Below are 20,775 nucleotides of genomic sequence, written 5' to 3'. Positions count from 1 at the left end.
TGGTGGGGATATATTTCAGTATACATGAATGGAGCCTGGAGGCACCGTCTAAACGAACTTATGCTCCAATTTGTTAAATGGCTCATTCAAATCAGTCTGCCTGCGTGTAAAAAAAAAAAACACGGGAAAAAAATGGTGGCTGACATCCAAAAATATCTAATAACTTTCATCTATAATCACACGTGGATGGGACAGAAGTCACAGCATCCCAACTGAACCGAGTAAGCTCCGCATCCTCATCCCAGCTGCGCCCCACTGCCAGATTATAATAAACACCTGCCGACACGCCCACCCGCCGTTACCCAGCTTCCCTATTGGTTGTCGTTTTAGATATTCAACAAGCTGCGCGGAGATTGGCTCAAATCTCATACAAGCGATTTCATAAAGCAAATCTTTTGGAAGTTGTGTAAAGGGAATAAGTGGGGAAAAACCCTTGAGATAAAGGCTGTTTAGCTCTCTCTCTCTCTTTCGCTCTCTCTCACCGTCCCTGGTGTCAGTTCGCTGGAGGATTTTGTCGGAGTTTCCCGAGCGTCCCTGCATCTGTGAGTACCTGAGTCTGCCCGCTGCTGAAGCTGCCGTCTTCCGCTGGGTTCAGGATCGTTGTGGCGCTCAGCTGGGATCTGCTGCGCAAAGACGCGAAAGAAAGTTGACGATTTGAACGTAACTTTCAGAGCAAAACCTCAACCCAGACAGAAACGCTTATCAGTAATGCTGTTAAACGGTCATCCCCTTTGGTTACAGTAGCTGTCACGGATTAAATGATGCTCATAGTTTTAAAAACGCCGATGTGCAGGTAGTTAAATGAAAGCAGGTTTGTTTTGTAAATGTAGTTATCATTACCAAGGTGGAGTGCGGTTATTTTTCTTTTACTTTTCTCATTTTTAAAAGAAGTATTTTTATTTGATAGATAGATAGATAGATAGATAGATAGATAGATAGATAGATAGATAGATAGATAGATAGAACAAAAACCAATAAAAACTATTAAACGTTGTTTAAATGAATATGTGGTGGTTTAAACTACTCATATGATGTGTTTTGTGAGTCAAATGAACAATAAATGAACAATAATCCTTGCCGTATTTATTGTTGCCTTATATTAAGTTGTAAATGATAGACGAACAAGAGCTTGTCATTAATGTCAGGTGTTGATTGAAGTGTAATTCACTGTGACCGGTAGAGTACTTTGTGTGTGTGTGTGTGTGTGTGTGTGTGTGTGTGTGTGTGTGTGTGTGTGTGTGTGTTCTGCAGTGAGGGTGTCCTTCACAGAAAAGAGCTTCTGCAAAAGTGTGTTTGAAAGTGAAGATGTTGCTGGCTCTTTGTCGCAGTGTTATCAGGATCAGAGCTGGGCAGGAAAGCACATGCTGATGTTGCACGCTGTGGTAATGACCTCTTAATGCCAACATAAATAACCACATCGAAAGCATTTCTCTGCTCTGAAACGACTATTCGTTTCCTGGGCCGTTTCATTGTCTTTGAATGGTTTACAGGAGATTACTTTGCTTGATGTTCCCTTGTTTGGGCGGTGACCTCGGCAGATGTTATATCATCGAACCCAGATGAGGGCAAAAATGGTTTGTGGATATGTGCTTGCAGAAAAGTCCAACTTTGCTTGACAACTGAAGAAGGATGTCTTGGTTTTTACTGCAGTGAATCTGGGGCGAAGAGACTTCATGTCCTTGGCTGGATAATATAGTACCTCATGATTTTATCAAACTGAAAAGTCTCCAGTGATTTCATGCACTCATCTGTCCTATCGCCAATCCTCTTTCATGTCGTTATTACTTTGTGTGGGTGACTTATAAGGGATACCAAAGTTTGTTTTTTTTTCCTTTTGTCTTTTTCAGGCTGGTGTTCAACTGAAATATGAATATAACCTTGTATGCATGGCTATTAAAGTTAACCTGTCCACCTTTCTAGTAGAAGCTGCATCATTTACACGTTGTTATCTTGTCCTCTAATTGGCTGATTTGCAGTTCATTTAAAAAGATCTGAAGAGACTGTGTGCTGTTCCATAACACTTTGTTTTTTGACTTTCCAAGTTTCCGTTTCCTTTTCTTTTTAATTTATAGCCCACTCCCCCTATCTAATATGGAGTTTATTAGCAAGTCTGTAAAGTCCCTTTCTCTAGTGTGGAACTGGCCAGCTCATTTGTCATCACATCCTGCTCTAATGGGGAGAAACTGCCTCATCTTAAGCTCACAGTGTTGTTAATTAACCCTTCTTGCTAACAGGCACAGTCTACATTACTACCGGCTCTTCTGCCGGCGTTATCGCTGCGCTGCCTGCCCAGGGAGCTAGCGTTGGCCCCGGCCATATTTCTGCAGGTGTCAGCAGAGGTGCTTCCTCTCCTGCTTTTTGTGCTTTTGAGAGTATTACTCAAGCAGCACTGTGGTTTTATCTTAAATTGAATTGTTGAGGGAGATGTTAAAGAGCCATACATCACCTGGACACTCAGCAGAAAGGGAGAATCTGCAGCAGTATAGATGGGAGCGTCTCAGCGGCATTACAGATGGAATGACGGAGGACATGTTCATAAATCCACAGGCAGAGAAAATCAAGTTGTCAGCCTTTAGAATGCCACTTAAATGTGTGCACGTGCGTGTCTGTGTGTGTGTGATGTTTTGCAGGGCTGTTGCTGATGAGCTTCTTATTTCAGCGTTAAGAAGGTGACCCTTCTCTTCGCCAATTCCTCTTTGTTTCTTTTCAGCCTGAGCGTCAGAAACTCCACCTCACCTTTACCTGCCTGCAATTCACAACTCGAATTGGATCAATGTTCACCCTTTATCTGCTTACCACTTAAAGGACATTAATACATCACTGAGTCCTTTTATCCAAACAGAAAAAAAAATCTTTTCCATTTTAGTGTTGGTCCTTGTCTCTAAGGAAACAACACCTCAGGTCTGTTATAACAGGCCGTATTGGTTTCCTCCGTACTCACTTGGCCTCTGGCTAATGCCCTCGCTCCATGTATGGATTTTCTGTCTTGTAATTCCTCAGCCTGTCTGCATGTGATGGGTTGTTCAGATCTAACCCTGCAGAATGTCGCTGATTGCAGTGGTATATCTTCATCTTTATGTCTGAGTATAGCAGGAAGCTTTGCCAGCAATGTTTGCCTTATGATGGATTTGAAGAACTAGCAAAAAAAAAGTGGGGGGATGTGTTGCAGTTGCAGATGAATGACTCATATTTTTTATGGGATTCTCATTACACATCAACTAGCAGGTCACATGTGCAGTAGTTCAGGTGAATAGCGTTGTGGATTGGATGAATGGTAATTCTGCTGTTCAGACTGTGTATATGTCTGTACAACGTCCGTTGGCGTTATTCAGCTCTTGAATTCTTTGAAACAAAAACGGTCGAGTCATGTTGCAAATAGTGTGTTTCGCCCTTCAGGTAAGGATGTGGTTGTGGCTGGTTTTGTTCCTGCCCGCCCTCTCGGTGGCTCAGAGGTCAGAGCCCGTGTTCTCAGCTATAACCAAGACCGTCCTTCCTCCAGACTACGACAACAACCCCACCCAGCTCAACTATGGCGTGGCTGTCACTGATGTGGACGGGGATGGAGACCTGGAGATATTTGTAGCTGGGTGAGGAGTGTGCAGAGAAAGCTGGACTTACCATCACCATGAAAACCCCCTAAATCCCTTAAGTTTCCCTCCCACTAGTGTAACTCTTAAGCTTAAATAAAAACACAACTTCCAAAAGATAAAGGTTAAAGACAAAGGCAAAAAAAAGCTAAAAGATAAGAGATGCTAAGGCCACCCTGGGGCTCACTCAACTGATGAAAAATGGATATGATCGAAAAGAGTGCCAGTGATGGGAACAGCTTTACAAGACTGCCTCAATCCAGCAATGACTGAGCATGAATACATTTCCCAGTGCTTAACAGGAAATAGATGAACCAAAATGACCCTGCTTATTAGATGTAATTTAGGTAAAACATCCTATTCAGCAGGTATCCTGGACAGGAGCTCATCCCAAAACCTCATAGAGGGTGTAATTTAATTTACAATTAAAAGAATCTTCAGATGAATTGCTTTTATATACATTACACTGACAGTGCCGACCTTCTCTAATATACTTTGGTGACAACCAAGAAAGCTTTTGTAGTGTATATCCAAACATTTTAGACTATATTTTTTTTACTTCTAAGTATTGAGGCAAATTTAGATTTTGATTTCAAACTGGATGTTAGCAAAATGCAGTGTCAGGAGTAAGTTTACAACATTTCTTGCATACTGGCATAAAAAACATCAGAGGCTTGGATTCTAAATCAAAACCATGAGTAGAGATTACACTGTTGAAAAACAAATGACATCAGTGTGCAATCAAAATTATCCATTGTTCTGTTTTACACCTCTCACTGATTTGCTCCTCACTGCAATGGCACCTGAGGCTTATGGGTAAACAAAATTCATGAGCTCCAATGTGACAAGCATAAGATCTCAGTGAAATGTCTCCATAATATAAACCTAAAGGGCTTCTGTGTCCGGTAAACTAAGGATTACATGACTGACTCATCCTGGACTTACATGCCATAAAATCCAAATTATGAAAATACATGAGTGACTTTATTACGCAATAAACAGAATTCGTTTGCATGTAACGGACATTTTTAAGAGGCAAAATATAGACATTAAGGTCAAAATGATTTGTTATAAGTAAAAATAAATAAATAAAATGTGAATCTAAAAATTTTGCTTGCCAATCAATCTCTCTGATCAAATCTGCAACTACAGAATAGAAGAGAGATGCAGGAGTCCAGCTGTCATCAAAGTCTTTATAAAGTTAAACTTCAAACTAAACTTTCAGCATGTTCAGCCAGCACTTGCTAAAGCTCATAAACTGTAAAACAAGAATGTCATACTGTCAGTCATGTGCATTATAACAGCGTGCTATGTTTGCCCGTGACAGCTACAACGGCCCGAACCTGGTGCTAAAGTACGACAAACAGAGGAAAAGGCTTGTCAACATCGCTGTTGACAACCGTAGCTCCCCGTTCTATGCCCTGAGAGACCGTCAAGGCAACGCCATCGGAGTGACAGCTTGTGACATCGATGGAGATGGACGGGAAGAGATTTATGTCCTCAACACCAATAACGCCTTCTCTGGTACAGTGCGAGCTGATACACTTTTGGAAAACTACAAAGGCACACACAGGGGTTTCTTTCTTTTTTTTTTCCTTTTACACAGAGACAAAGAAGGAGAATCGGTATGCAGATATTAAGCTTATCTCAGCTGAGTCTTCAGCAGATAACAGATAAGCTTTGTGCCGCTATTAATCTGTGAGAAACCCAGAGATCAGACTGCCAAAACTGCAACACCTCACGTCTGTCATTTTTCTTAAACTCCTTTATCACTTTGCTCACTTCCAGCCACAGGAGCCTGTTTTCACTCACCCACAGTTTTTGCATTACATAATGCTTCTTTTCTCCACGCAGTCTTTGTCTTTCCTGAACCTTTTCTCTCTCTGCATCAAGGTCGGGCAACATACTCTGACAAGCTGTTTAAGTTCCGTAATGGGCGCTTTGAAGATCTGCTGAGCGATGATATTAACGAACACAGAGACGTAGCCAACCCTATGGCTGGGCGCTCAGTGGCCTGTGTGGACAGAAAGGTACTTCTCATACAAACACACACACACACACACACATCAAGTGCACTATATGCAGATCTGCACCGTACGCACACTCCCTAGAGTGTCTTCTCCGTACATGCACGGGTGCTTCTGTTTGTTTACCAGTGATAACTCATGCCCTGCCTACGCCGCCCTTCTCAGCATGTGCTATGACAGTTCATTTGGGGGGAATGGTGTGCCATTTTCTCTCTTCTGTCCATCGCACCAGTGTAATTACAGAAGCCAGGGCTCGTTTGTTTTATAGAACATCGTACGAGGGGAGGAGTGATGACTGCACACTACTGCTTTCTGCCAGTAGCATTTTTTTCCCCCTCTTTCACTCAGTCCCTTCTCCATTGTTTCCACTTTTATTTTTTAGTCTCTTTTCTCTCACTGACTGACACGCTCACCCTCTTTCTTTGTCTCTTATCTCACACCCACGCATGCAATTCTCACTTCCAATCAGGGACGGGCTAAAGAAGGTAATAGCGGGAAGAGGAAAGTAAAGACTACAATAGATTTTTTTAACCACTGTCCCATCACACTGAGCACTGATAAGTTGTGCTGCTGCCAAACCGATTGGAAAGATATCTGCTTTTAAATGGCACGATTCTTTTGGAAGGAGCCAAAACCCCGATGTGTGCTTTTGCTTTTAGTTCCAGCTGACCAGCAGAGAGAGAACATGTTTTCCTGTTGCTGAACAGGTTTTATTAGAACATATTAAAAGAAACAGCTGCAGAACGTTGCACAGGCCAAAAGCAAAGCATTGCTTTTTAGTCAGCTGGGTAGCTAATGCTTTCGATGTTGTTTACTCATAAATAAAGTGTTATCTGTAAGAGAAAAAGATCGATTTACCACCCGACCGTTTCGTCTCTACCCGGTCTCCTTGAAAGTGACATCCCATCATCATTCTAACACAAACTGATGAAGGTGACATATTGAAGGGCCTCACATTGAACTGATAGATTGGTTCACTAAAACTTTAAACTGGCAGGCATGAAAAAATAAACGACTTTTAAAAGCCAGAATAATTAAAAAATTGTTCAAATGAAGCTCAGTGAAAAAGTACAAGATGCAGTTCTTGACAATAAAAGAATAAAAATGCTGCAGTAGCGGCAAGTTGGCTTATTCACACTTCTTGATTGATGTAAAGGGTGTGCAGTCCTTGGACCAACATGCACTGCAGGCATGTATAGCGTGCTATTCACAATGCCAATCCCAGTGACAGAAATTAGCCTTGGGTGAAGACTTATTGAAAAACCGTTGACTTTTAAGTTGGTTAAGTAACTGCCAGTTGCCTTTAGCTCTTTCATTGTAATTCATTTTCATGTTTGGCAGCTTCGGAGCGTGCTTGCGTGTCCGGCATGCGGTGTGTGCGTGACGCACTGCTCCCACAGCATGTGACACTAAATGACATTTATATCAACCAGACTCATTTACCTTCCTTGCATTGTAAAGATACAGTATGGTGTAACAGAAATAGTGAAATTGCGTGTGTGCATTTGTTTGCATATGTGCATGTGTTTGTGTTGATTGAAATATGTTAGGCCTGGTGGGAAAGCTCATTGGAATCGAGTGTGTAGTCTATTAGTGTGGTTCCGTCTGTGATTTTGTGTCTGCAGGGACTCTGACTGATAATGGAGTGTGAAATTAATCTCCAAAGGGAGGCAGAGCAAGGAGTAGGGAGAAAGGGCTAAGAATAAGGGGTAAGGGGTAAGAAATGGGGGTAGGTGGAGCTAAAGAGAAAGAGAGGTTTGACTGGGAAAGTAAACAATATTAATAAGCATACTACAGAATATTAATAATAAAAAAAGATGATCTAGACAGTGTTACAAATAACCTGTTTAATCCTATTTTTGTTTGATGAATACACCAACGTGAGGGTCTGAAAGAGGTTGCATATTTCAAAACATTTGCTTTTTCCGTTGGCTTTAAGGAACTTTATAGTATTTCAGACATTTTTAAGCTGACTACAATTTTTCTGTCCTGTCCTGCAGTCAAGAGGTAGAACATAGATTTATATATTGAGCTTAGAGCCTCCACTCCCGCTCAAAAGAGTAAAAGAAAATTGTGTCGATGATGCAATTAAAGAACTAATGAAATAAGAGAAAATGCAGACAATCCTTAATATGGTCAAAGGAAAAGTAAATGTTTTTATATATGACATGAGCACCATAGAGTCTGTTTTACTGACTACAGACATCTTAAAAAGCTCTTCAGTAAACACAGAAATGCAGAAATATAAAACATGTTTCTTTTTTAAATTTACAGTTGCTTTCATAGCTATGAGTGCATTTGATCAGGTTGCAGCATATTCTTGATTTATATTAATGAAAATATGAATACACGTAAATCTTTATTTTTCTGCACAGGGTACAGGTCGTTATGCTATCTACATAGCAAACTACGCCAGTGGCAACGTGGGCCCTCATGCGCTCATAGAAATGGATGAGGCAGCGAGTGACCTTTCGCAGGGTGTCGTTGCCCTCTCCAATGTGGCAGAGCGGGCTGGAGTCAACAAATTCATTGGTGGGTATGAAGCACTGACTGGGGGTATTTGATATAGACGATTGCTTTAAGATCACCCAGCACTACTGGACCTTCAGTTTGATTTATACAGACATTTGCAGAAGGGGCATGTGCTTGTTGTACTCACAGAGGTTGAAATATAGGACTTCGCGACACACAGGGAACCAGACGAGGGGCGAGTCAGAGGGGGTTAGAGAAGTGCCAGGCGAGAAAGAGAAAAAGGGCTTGAGAGGAAGAAGAAGAAAGAGGATGTAAAAGCTCTTTTGGCGCTGTCAGCTATTTACTCCAGCCAAAGTCACAGGGAATCAAAGGCAAAGGGCGGCAAACACATATATCAAACCTATTCTAACCATAAAATTCAACTGTTAATCTTGGCATCTAAATCAAATTAAATAGTTTCCGTTTTAGTAAGACAGTAATTGAGAAAATTCATGGATGGCATTAACTATATTTTAGCATTAATTGTTTGGATTAAAGGGTTTTCACATACTGGCAGAATAATCATTACAGGAACATAAAACATTGTATTTGGTAACTAGCAGCACTATTGATTTAGGACAGTTGTGGCGTAAACCTTACCACCACCTTAGATGGTGGTCTGATAAATTTGAAATAAGCCCAAAAACATTTCATTCAAGAAAAAAAGAATACATTTTTTAAGGTTGTACAATGTACAAAATCCGAAATCCAGCTTTAATGTTTTTTTTTTTTAATTTCTTTTTAAAGGTGACGCTGGCTTAAAAAAATCACGTGTTCGAGTGTTTCTTCTTTTTTGGTCCTTTTTCAGTTAAGGGTGTAACTGATTTGCAAATCAACCCCCTGTTTTCATTAAAAGTGTTGCTTAGAACTGTTTTTGGAAACAAAATGAATATTTCACTTAAAGGATGTTGAAATGTGTCACTGCAGCCCGCGTCATCACGTGCATCAATTTAGGTCTGTGATATATAGAAGAACAGAACAGTAAATGCAAAAATGTTACCATGATTAATTTCTTCATAAAAGAGACTGTCATGATGAAAAAAAAAGCTGCCCCTGTGATAATTTATTATAATCACTGAAAAGTCCTTGTTCTGGTGAGTTTTGGAAATACGAGGTGACTTTGTATGTGAGCGCTCCGGCATGAATCTTCATCATCTATGGATTTTTTTTTTCACGTGCAGGATATCATCTGATCCACCAGGGGGGAAGATGAGCTGGCTCACATTTGCTGTGAATGATGTACGATAGATGGCTTTGTCATCAAACTGCCGTTAATCAGAGGAGAGGGACAGTCGGTGAAGTTGTATATCTAATGGTTACATATCTCCAGAGAGACATTAGTGGTTTATGGCCGTAGGGGTTGAGTGGTATTTGTCTGGGTTGATGGAGCGGGCCAGTAAATCAGCAGCGAGTCATGACTTGCAGCAGTGACTTTGCATACTGGAAGGACAATCAAAGCCCTTTCAACTCCATAATTAAACTCTGCTGGTCTGAGATGAAGCACTACATTTTACAGAATGTCACTGGAGAGTCCTGGGGTGATGCTAAAAGTGTACCTTCAAGTGTAACAGTTACAAAAATCACTACATAAGGAGAACATTACTGTTTGCTTTTGGTTAATGCAAAAGATTCTTTGTGTTCTTTGTTTTTGTATTTTTTATTGTGCTTAGGTGTGTTTACCTGTGTTTGTGTGTATGTAACCCATCAGAGTCAGTGTCTGTGTCAGCAGAAAGAGCTGCCCTACTCAGAGGAAATGACCTGGAAAGACAGTAATAATCTCTTCCCTTTCACTTTTGTTAAGGCGGCGATCTCTCTCCCTCTGCTCTCTCTGTTGTTCCTCATATCCTGCTTCATTTTTTTCCCCCCAAATGTTGCGCTAGCCCTCTTCTGAGCTGCCTAATTCTCCCACCGCTGTGTGTCTTGTTCCCTTGTCTTTCTCTGTGCAGGAGGAAGAGGTGTCGTGGTGGGGCCCATTGTCAGTCAGACTCTGTCTGATGTGTTTTGCGACAATGAGTACGGTCCAAACTTCTTGTTCAGGAACAATGGCGATGGAACTTTCACGGATGTGGCACAGCAGGCTGGTGAGATGATCACGTGCAGTTTACCAGATCATAGCCTGGATCATAAACGCGAGAGGCGTTATTGTATAGAATAAATATCAGTCATGCATGATTCCTAAAATATTTCAACCTAATTAATATAAAAATCTAAGTTTGTTAAACCATATATTTTAATATTGTGGCTTTTAATGATTAATTAGCTGTCAACTGCAATGAAACCTCACAGAATGAGAAAGCAATAAATTAAGTTTATTAAAAAAATAAATAAATCAAGATGATTTAAATGCACTATAGTAATAATAACTGGTGAGGCCGCCTTTTCTGTAATGACTCATTGTGATAAAGTATGTGTTTGATCGCTGCAGGTGAAGCGCAAAGCCATCAGCTTATCAGAGAAGCTGTTTTTTTTTTACCATCATCTCATGATGACAAGAAAGTGATTGCCATGAATTCAGTGATTGATTTTAAACATTAGAAATGTAGCACTTCATCGTTTTTATGTCACCAGTTTGTTGTTTAATAAATCAGACACTGAAGTGCTATATTGTACCCAGTGACACAGTTCCAGCAGCAGCACTGGTCAGGGTTACCTGGTTTTGAAAATATTGATGGCAGATGATGGAAACAGATTGGGAACATCTCAAATCCTTTTAGGTGTAGAAGACCCCATGCAGCACGGCAGAGGGGTGGCTCTTGCAGACTTCAACCGTGACGGTAAGACGGACATCGTCTACGGGAACTGGAACGGACCTCATCGGTTGTACATGCAGCTCAGTAACCGCAAGCAAAAGTTTAAGGTGGGCCCGAATTTGGTCTTTAAAAAGAAAATCAGCTCAGTTAGCATCAAACCGACACGACTGCCAGATACCTTATAAAGACCTACTTCAGATGATCACATATGATGAACGGAAGCATGGGCATTCTCACATTACCACACATTCCACTCCACATGTGATCTGCTGAGAAAAGTGTGTTTGTGATTTCACTGCAATAATCGATTGAATAATATGATTTTACTTAGTGAAGGACCCAAAAAGCCCATTCAGATTGTCACTGTCAACTGTAGAGAGTTTCAGAGAGAGGTTGTTGTTCTTCTGTCTAATGAACAAGGAGCACAAATAAAACAAATCAGACCTGTTGTCACTGTGAATCAAAGTACTATCAATCCAAATGGTTGGCGAGTGAATTAACACTACTCAGTGGCTGCCCACTTTGCGTTTGAGTGGTATTTAAAGACGCAAGGTTAGTGATTTACTCAATCAATGACTCTACAGACAGCGTGTGCAAGGCAGCCAGCAGCACGCATCTGTTTGGGTACTAAGTTTTAGAGTGGCGAAGTCAGAGACAGGCCCTGGTGCATAAATCTGGAGAGGATTCGGGCTCGGTGATCTATCTGCCACCACCTGCACTCGCATCTTTTACCTAGGGGATAAATGTCACCCAAGACATCTTTATAGGGGTCGAGTAAGGGGTTAATGTGTGATGCTTTGCCCAGAGATAGTTCCATCAGCAGGACACACACACACACACACACACACACACACACACACTGAGACACTCAAACCCTGTTACGCCTATACGTGCAAAAACACAAAAGACAAATTGAATTAGCCTGACAAGGTTTTTTTTTTTTTTGAACCAAGATTGTTAAATCACAACCCCAAAACATATTTAAGACCCCCTTCACCCACACAAGCTGACACTCCTACTAGCCGTGTTGACCTTTGGCATGCATAATGAAGCTGTTGTATCACTTCAGTAAACCACCAATTAAATTGGGCTGAACCAGCAGCTTGCCTGGGCAGTGGAAAGTGCCGATTAGGCCTGTTTGTGCTTTAATTAAAATCTATTGCAGAGAGTTTCCTTGGAATAGGTTTAACATACACTTGTGCTCACACATTCACATAATGAATATATATTTAAAAAGAAGAAAGGTTTTAGTAGAAGATCTCTTGGAGTTCTTTTGCATTCAGTAATCTGAAATAAAAATTGGTCAGTGTAAGGAAATTTAGTCATTTTACTATTTATTTCTAATTAACTCCATGCAGATTATATCTTTAGAAGCCCTGTATTAGTTTTGAGGAGAGCCCTTTTTTTCCCTGAAGGCACTTTTATTCATGCGCCTACTGTCTTCGGCACTTATTACGGAGCTGTCCCTGCTTTCCTCACTCTTGGCCTCAGCTGGCCATCCCCTCTCCTTCACCTGAGAAGCAGAAGGTCACTGTGGGCGGCCCCCACCCCTGCAGCTTTATGAGCCTTATAATTAAAACAGGGAGTAAATACTGGGGGGAGTGAAGGGCTGCTCTATAACTCTTTCCCGACTTATCACTGTGTCACTGAAGCGGGGAGATATCTGTTACTTTCTCATGCAAAAACTCTTCTGCTGCAGACTTTTTTCGGAGGTGGGGCACGAGGGCTGCTGTCGACTTGCCCCATGCCAGAGGATGTAAAAAGAGCCCGGACACAAGCACTGGACACTGATTGACATGTTTATATTTTGAAGGTTGAACCTTGAGGTTATGAAACGGTCTTTCGAGTGAGTGCATCAGGTCACATAACATTGAACAAAATGGACTAAGGAACCACGAGATGTAATCACAGCAGGTTCATGTAAAAACAAGTTCATGTAAAATTACACATCCTTCCAATGTTTTTACCTCGAAAACCTCTTTTGCTTATACAAGTTGTTCTCATATCTAGACAGTTGTTTTGTTGAAGGAAAGGAAAACCCTTTAACCCTGATTAGTCAGTGGAATTGAGCAACTTTTTAAACAAGATTTAAAAAAGGACAGGAAAATCACTGTGGTTATAAGAGGCAGAAAAGCACACACACGCACCACGTGTATGCTATTGCTATTTATTGCAGTTTATCTTGTCAAGGACAAAAATATAACAAAAATTCAGCATCAAACCTTGTAATCATAGCTTTGCTACTTTTTTTAAGTATGGAGTGACAGCTTGCTGATTAGCCATGTTGCCTCACAGCAAGAAGGTCTTGAGTTTGAATCCACTACTAGGCCAGGGCCTGTCTTTGTGGAGTTTGCATGTACCCTGGCTTCCTTCCAAAGTCAAAAGAAATGCAGTTAGTGGGGTTAGGCTAACTGGTGATTCTAAATTACCCATAAATATGTAAATGTGAGTGCAAATGGTTGTCTCCCTCTCTGTGCTAGCCCTGTGGTTGACTGGCGACCTGTCCACCAGGGTGTACTTTGCCTCAACACTCTTGCATGGGTTGGACTCAACTGCAGTAAATAAGTTGATTTATTATTAATTAATAAAATTGGTCCAACTCAAGTACATTAAGTCTGAATAACAGAATTTTGAGAACAGAATTGAGATCAGCTGCTACATGCTATATAATATATTATATAACTATATATAACTATAAATATGGAAAAAGCTATATAAATCCTGATAATTCTGGTACCCTAGGCAGTTTATCTAGTAAGTTTCATCCAGATTCATCCAAATAGTTAAAATGCAGTATCCAGCATCCAGTTTCATCCAAATAATTGAAATGCATTCAACTTATGCATGCATTGTGCTTCTCTAAATGCATGCATGTGTTTCAGTGATGTTACCTTTTTCCCCAGGACATAGCATCCCAGAAGTTTTCCATGCCCTCCCCGGTTCGAACTGTTATCGCTGCAGATTTCGACAATGACAACGAGTTGGAGGTGTTCTTCAATAACATCGCTTACAGAGGCCCCTCCGCCAACAGGCTCTTTAGGTACTCGCACCAACACTCTCAGATTTTGTTCAAGTATGACAGTAAGTTTTTAACATCACTTTGATGAGAAGCTTAACCGAATACTCTTGTGTCTTGATTTAATATTCTAAAGCCGAGCATGGAAGCTGAGAAGAATTTAAAATTCCCAGCCAAGGATACTTATCTAGTCTGGCATCCCGCCTCCTCCTCCACACATGAATGAATCTTTCATTAAGACAGTTTTAGGTCTCTTTTTGGCTCGTGGTTTGGCTTCCTCTCTTGATAATATTAATGAACTCAGCTCTTAAAATGTAATATATGATACATATCAATTGTTAGGACTTAATAGTAGAATGAACCCATCTTCCTGAATAAAAATCTGATCTGGCATATTTATCTGAACAGGATGCAGAACTCATGATGAACGTTGCCAGGAGCTTTTGGGTTAATTTATTCTGAATATCAATAATCAGTTTAAGCCCCACAGATTTCCTGGAGCTGAATATTCCTGCACACCAGGACATCGAAAGAAAATTTGTCTTTCTGGGCATAGTCTGACAGGGGTCACAGCTCCATGGCCTGTGGCTCTGCCATTGTCTGCTCCGAAGATGAATCAGCTTTTTTCAAACTCTATTCTCTGGCACTGAAATAAAAACAAGCCCAAACTAATTAATTCAACACAACTAATCAATATTTAGCTTAGCTGAAGTGTTTAATAGTCAGGATCAGCAGATTAGTGTACCAAGATAGCTAATTATTTTAGGGAAAGCAGGTTCATGGTGGGTGATAATGTGCATATGTTTAACAAAGGATACAGGTTTGTAAACTCAATACATTTTTACCAATGTGCTTCACAGAGATATGACAAATTACGAATTGATTTGTCAATAATTCATTCATACAAATCAGTAATTATGTAAGTTTGGAAATATCAAATTTTCTTCTTGTCTACTGGTTGTTGTATTTGTGTTTGCTGAGATTTATGTGCATTATTTATGTTAGTTTCCTGTGTTATGTGTAGTATTATGCACTATATGTTCTGATTAGGAGACTGCAGGTCACTGTAAAGTATTCCACTACAGTAATTGTCTATTCGAAATCTACTCATAATAGAATATTGTTAGTAGTCTGAGTGGTGCCTATTATATGTACTATGTACTAATTTATTGACATTATCACTACGCATATCAGCAGTTGGAACAATTCATTGTCTTTTTTATTAAACCAAGTATAAACTTATCATATTTTAATCTAATTGTGTAATTTATACATTAAAGAGTTTCCAGTTTTCAGTTTAAAAACAACAAAACAAAACAGTGAATTGTAGCATAGTGACGAGTTTCAGAAAAGCCTTGTGTTAGCTGGATCTTTCCTCTACTGCAACCACATTTATAGCAGCTTAGAATTTTTGCAGTGATTTCAGGGTAATGTTTGTGGTGCTACTTCGATAGGGTGAGCAGGAGAGAACATGGAGACCCCCAGATAGAAGAGCTGAATATCGGGGATGCAGCAGAGCCTGAAGGACGAGGAACCGGTGAGCATGGCAGAAAAGATAGCTGTCATACAGCTCTATTTAAAATGATAAGCAGCACTACACCATATCTCCTCTGCTATTACAACATCAAACCTCTAGATGGCATTAGAGCTCCACTTAGAATCTGAGTTTCCTCATGCACTTTATTATAGGAAAAAATAGAATTGGTTCCACATTATTAGTTCAATGACTGTTGGATTATGTCCCTGCATGAGGATAATAAATGTTATGAGGAATGTATCCTCGAGTGTTTAGCCGCATCATTGCTGTGATGAATCTCCAGGAGCGGTAGCCACAGACTTTGATGGGGATGGGCGCCTGGAACTGCTGGTGTCTCACGGTGAAAGTGCAGCACAGCCTCTCTCTGTCTACAAAGTCAACCAGGTGAGTGATTGTGAGACATGTGATACTTGATAGGTAGTGTGACATTACGCCTTACTCCCTCTTTTTTTTCCTTTTTCTGCCTTTTTCTTAGGGCAATGCAAACTCATGGCTGCGAGTGATTCCCCGGACAAAATTTGGCGCTTTTGCCAGAGGAGCTAAAGTGGTTGTATATACAAAAAAGAGCGGCCCACACACAAGAATAATTGATGGCGGCTCAGGGTACCTCTGTGAGATGGAGCCTGTTGCCCACTTTGGCCTCGGTAAGGAAATATCAGAAAATACACACTTAACTTGTTTTATCTGATCCGCAGATGCAACATCTAATGTTAATTCACTCTAATATAAATTAATAAAAGCATTTCTTCATAGCTTGCTTCTCTTGTTCTCAAATTGGTTTCTGGGGTTTGAATGGGCAGTAAGACAGATAAACATTGCAGAGAGTAGCAGCAAGGAAGAAAACAAAAGAAGGTGGAAAGCATTGTCTTAATACCTTCAGCCTGATTAGGCACCCACGGGAGCAAAAGTTCTCTGTGGGAGGGAGCTGATTGGGCAAAACATGAAGAGCGGAGGAGGACAGGTGCTGCAGATGGAAGCCAGCCATGGTTGTGAGGAACTAGCTCTCTGTCTCTTTCTGACCGCTCTTCTCTAGGACAGTCAGCTGGTTACCATACAGGCCTGCTGTACAGCCCACCCACCCACTACTCCTCCCTGGCTCTGCTCACTGAGCCTGTTCAATATCAGGATTGTCCAAGCTCACATCACCTTTGGTGGCCCTCATAATACACTCCAGCAGCAAACTATCCAGACAATTGTGGCTTTAGTAGAGACCTCCCTTCTCCAGGGTGAAAAGTGTCAGTACTCTTAGACATGTGAGATCTGTTCCCCACAACAAAATGAGACGGTGTCACGTGGGTGTAGAACAGGTGAAATATTCTTTGGCTCTCAGGCAGCACACCTGCTGAGTGGACTGTCTGTCTGGCAAGGTAACTCCAGATCTGTTTACATAAGAAATGCCACTTTAATTAAGGGCTACAGAGGGCCTCTGGAGAGGGGCTTTCTCTATGCCCAATGAAAACAGTTAATAGAGCGAAGAGGGGAGAGTGCATGTACAACGTGAGCCAGTAAAAAAGAAAGGAAAGAGATAACCTCCAATATATAAAGGTTTCTCACGTTTCATCATGTGTACATTGCTTAAGAATTGTCTCTTGTATTGGATGTGATACAACCAGTGGTTGGGAGGGAAAACTGTGTGATTGTAAACTGCTGTGGTTGTTACCTGGTTGCTGCAGGCGCCCATAATTTGCATGAAAGATGGGGATTTGTTCGCAGACATTCGCTAACTACTAGCTGTGCTGTAGTGAAACTTGGAAAAGTGCAATGCAGACTGGAAAATGGAGAATGTTCTCCTCCCAAGTAGAAGTTGTGCCTCAGCTGACCTGTCAAAATGTGCAGCTTTTACTTTGAAGGTGAAAAGTCTCAGTTTCTGGTTTGTGTCACAGTTTGCACAGATTTACTGCACCTTACTGGACAGTGTTTGCAGACAAGTTTGCATCTCCCATACAGACTATGGCCGACTAAGGCAGCCTGCTAAGGGAGCAGTCTCTAGGCTTGTGTGACTGGGGCTTTAGCAACAACCTTAGGCAACCACCTGCCAACTGGTTGGAGAATACAAATGTTTCCTTTGTGGACTGATATCTTGACCATACATTGTCACCAAGATTGTTATCCATCTAAAATGACAGACAAGTTACCGCCATGTGGTTAGTCATGTGTCTGACAAACCTCAACACTGTAAGGTTCAGTGATCAGTGGTCATATATTTCTGTATGCACTGTAACTACCTCAGATTCTACTTCCCTGAATAGGCAAGGATGTGGCCACCAGTGTGGAGGTGTTCTGGCCAGATGGTCGTTCAGTAGCCCGGGCCCTCGAGCCATCAGACATCAACTCAGTGCAGGAGATCTACTATCCAAGAGATGAGGAGGAAGTTACTCCTACTGTGGAAATAGAGGTACAGTGCTTCATAGTGGGTTTCAGCATGTTTTTTATTCTCAATAAACTAAATACTCATTTTGTCCGAATAACAAAGCTGCTACAAACACAACACCAACTTGTTTATTGTAAATTGTTAGGATAGTGCAACAGTTTTAAGGATCTTTCACAGGAGAGTTCATTAAAAATAATATTTCTTACTAATTGTCTCTTACAGTGTGGTCACGGGTTTGCTTTGAATGAGAATGGCCGCTGCACGGGTAAGCTGAGGCACTTTATCCACCTTCAAACTCTGTGCTTGTCTATTGTTTAAAAATCCTCGCACACGTCAAGTGTCTTTGCCTTCCTCACCTCTCCCTGCCCTCAGATCAAGATGAGTGTACCCAGTTCCCCTCTGTGTGTCCCTCTGACCGCCCTGTCTGCACCAATACCTATGGTAGCTATAAGTGCCGCGCCAAGAGAAGATGCAACCAGGGCTTTGAGCCCAACGACGATGGGTCAGCCTGTGTGGGTGAGTGGTCCTGGCAGAGTCAGGGTATCCGGATTACCAAGATCGTTAGAACAAAAGAAGCACTACCAGAGATCGAAATGCATTAAGTCTTAATTACAGTGGTTTTGAATAAAAGGCTTAGAGGTGCTTACATTCCTCCAACCGTGTCCTCTCTCTGCACCCCACTGTCTTGCATGACTGACCCTCATGTGAATGAGCTGTCGTCCAACTACAAAGACACACATGTCGGCTAACATTTCCCTGCCCTTTGTTTCTCTCTCTTCTCGGCAGCCCAGGTGGCTTACTTTGGGGGAACGCGGTCTTCTGGGGAGCGCAAGTGCTCGGGCCTTACTTTCCGGCTGCTCCCCGTCTCTCTGCTACCACTCATCTCTACTCATCTCTATTCTGGACTGCTGTAGCTGTGACTGCTTTCTCCCCTTCCTAACTCTTTCCACTACTAAAAGTGGGTGTACAGAAACTCTTAGAGCAAACTTTTAACAAAAAAAGAGAAATTCCTCTTCACCTTCTCCTCTATGGATCTATGCTATCTTTACCCATCAGCTATTTACAGTCTCGCCTCCTGGTCATCCGCTGCTTTGTGTCACCTCTTGGCTCCCGGCCCCCTCTGGACTATAAAGAAACATACAGGGAGCATGCTCGCTGGGAGCTACAGGGTTCAGAACTAACTGTGCCACACCCGCAGAGTCCTCACGTCATCACCTGGCACTTATCTTAGTGGGACCTGAAACAAGGCCAAGTCAATAAGAGGAGCTTCGGCATAGAAACCGCTGCGCATACAGCAAACAGATCTACTGGCTCCACAGACCACATTCATTAGAGACACGCTGAGCCCCATCTGTATATCCAAAATGCCGCTATGGTAATCCTTACAATGTCACTCTCATTCTTATTATGCGCTTACTGGGATGCCGAGGAACACCAGGTCTCCAAACTGTATGTTTTGAGTGTGTATTAATGTGTTTGCGTGGCTGTGTGAGCCTCAGTGTACTGGGTCCAAAGAGGCAGTCGCGTTGGGGAACATATGCCAGACCATCTGTCTCCGATGGTTGGTTACATTTTGTTACACATGAATTATACAACAGTACAGAGAAGAAGGCAAACACATGTGTGTGTTTGTGTGTGTGTGTGTGTGTATGTGTGCGTGTGAGCACAGGATGAGGCAGATTTTACATTTTTTGAAAAGTGTACTAAACATATCACCATAGGCATGTGCAAAGAACATGATGGCTAAAGGAAAACACCTAAAACTGAACTGAACAGTGCGCTTAATTTATGTTGGTGTTTCTCCTTCTGTTACACTGTGATTACAATCATGAACTCAACATGCAGTAAAAGCTGCTGTTCTTACATTTTAAAGTGTTCAAAATAAAGCAGCAGTCTTCAAGATTTCAGTCCTGACTGATTTGGGGACTCCTACAGGTCTTCTTTTGCAACCGGATATTTGTACGATATCACCGCCACAAGGAATCCATCATGCCAGTGCTCACAGCCAGACCACAGTGAGTTTGGAGCAGTTGGTATCGAGAAACTACTGAGACAAGCTTTGTGTGTTTTAGTTCTGACAGTAGATAGATGATTAATCCAAACAACTGCCGAGTATTTTTCGTGGCAACCACCTTCGAATGCATTTTAAGAGCAAAAATATTCAGTCACTGAATATTTTTATTCCTTTTACATTGGTTTTAGTGGTAGATAAAATCCTAGTTTGGGTTAAATTACACCCTGTCAAAAACAAAAACCGTGCCCTGCAGAGGCTTTGTGACAGAAAGCATTAAAGCAAACCTTCTACCTTTGATGTGGCAGCAGAAAATTCTCAGTTTGCTTTAAAGGTAGCTTTTTTTCACCGCTAATGATGCCACAGGCACCTGGTTGGTAATGATAATAATCTTTGAGACTGCCGCTTTAAGTTTTAAGTACACTAAAGCATTCCTAATAGTTTTCCACATAATATAAAGCTTGACAAGTTGCAGTGGCATTCAGTAGTTTTGTTGCTCTTACAAGACCAAAATCCCCAATGTCTCTTATTACGTTCCAAGTCCCCTACCCTATCTGTGACATTGTGGCTCAAGGTCAAATATACAGTTTAGCTTTAAAAATGAATTTCTTAATATATCATTTCCTAAAACGGTGGTATGCTGGCATTTATACTGACTGTACAATGCAGATTTGGTTTGCAGTGGGACAAGGCATTGACTTGTTAAAAAAAAGTTCCCGTGTACATAAAATGAAGGCACATTGGTAAATGTGTAGCTCAGTTACAAAGGCATACGATCGAATTCTTTATTTTGGTGTTTTTAAAGGATTTGTTGACAATGACATTAAAAACAAATATATGGAAAAAAGGAAGAAAGTGGCTATTTGATGAGTCGTGATTTGCACACAGTGAGGTTTCACATAGCTCAGCGTGAAACCTTCGCTACAGCGGACTAAAATACATAAAACATATGGAGCTCTTCATTT

The 20,775-nt window shown here is 41.3% G+C and overlaps 1 protein-coding gene across 2 annotated transcripts; it reads left to right on the top strand.

The window, feature by feature from the left end:
- The first annotated feature begins 417 nt into the window (after positions 1 to 417).
- Positions 418 to 20,574, top strand: crtac1b (cartilage acidic protein 1b). 2 transcript variants are annotated; one of them, XM_087849709.1, is made up of 15 exons: positions 418 to 542; positions 3,397 to 3,587; positions 4,915 to 5,111; positions 5,481 to 5,617; positions 7,990 to 8,146; positions 10,072 to 10,206; positions 10,840 to 10,982; positions 13,779 to 13,915; positions 15,346 to 15,428; positions 15,712 to 15,812; positions 15,904 to 16,072; positions 17,678 to 17,823; positions 18,022 to 18,064; positions 18,172 to 18,315; positions 18,591 to 20,574. In XM_087849709.1, exons 2-15 carry the CDS (start codon positions 3,403 to 3,405, stop codon positions 18,737 to 18,739), a joined length of 1,926 nt encoding a protein of 641 aa, XP_087705835.1. In that variant the 5' UTR covers positions 418 to 542; positions 3,397 to 3,402; the 3' UTR covers positions 18,740 to 20,574. The 2 variants fall into 2 exon arrangements, with proteins under 2 accessions (XP_087705835.1, XP_006783961.2); XM_006783898.3 differs by lacking the exon at positions 418 to 542 and having other exon boundaries at positions 3,367 to 3,587; positions 18,586 to 18,780.
- The last annotated feature ends 201 nt before the right edge of the window (positions 20,575 to 20,775 follow it).

Source organism: Neolamprologus brichardi, chromosome 13, assembly GCF_056152115.1.
Source record: "Neolamprologus brichardi isolate AB-2024 chromosome 13, ASM5615211v1, whole genome shotgun sequence".
Classification (NCBI taxonomy): Eukaryota; Metazoa; Chordata; class Actinopteri; order Cichliformes; family Cichlidae; genus Neolamprologus; species Neolamprologus brichardi.
Note: the sequence above shows the minus strand (reverse complement) of the source record. Positions and strands in the feature narration are given on the sequence as shown.

Excerpts from the sequence above, each read along its gene's own strand:
- crtac1b (XM_006783898.3), top strand. The coding sequence starts at position 3,367 with ATGTTGCAAATAGTGTGTTTCGCCCTTCAGGTAAGGATGTGGTTGTGG. Across the intron at positions 10,207-10,839 it reads GGATGTGGCACAGCAGGCTG|GTGTAGAAGACCCCATGCAG; the intron begins GTGAGATGATCA and ends AAATCCTTTTAG. Across the intron at positions 18,065-18,171 it reads TGAGAATGGCCGCTGCACGG|ATCAAGATGAGTGTACCCAG; the intron begins GTAAGCTGAGGC and ends CCCTGCCCTCAG.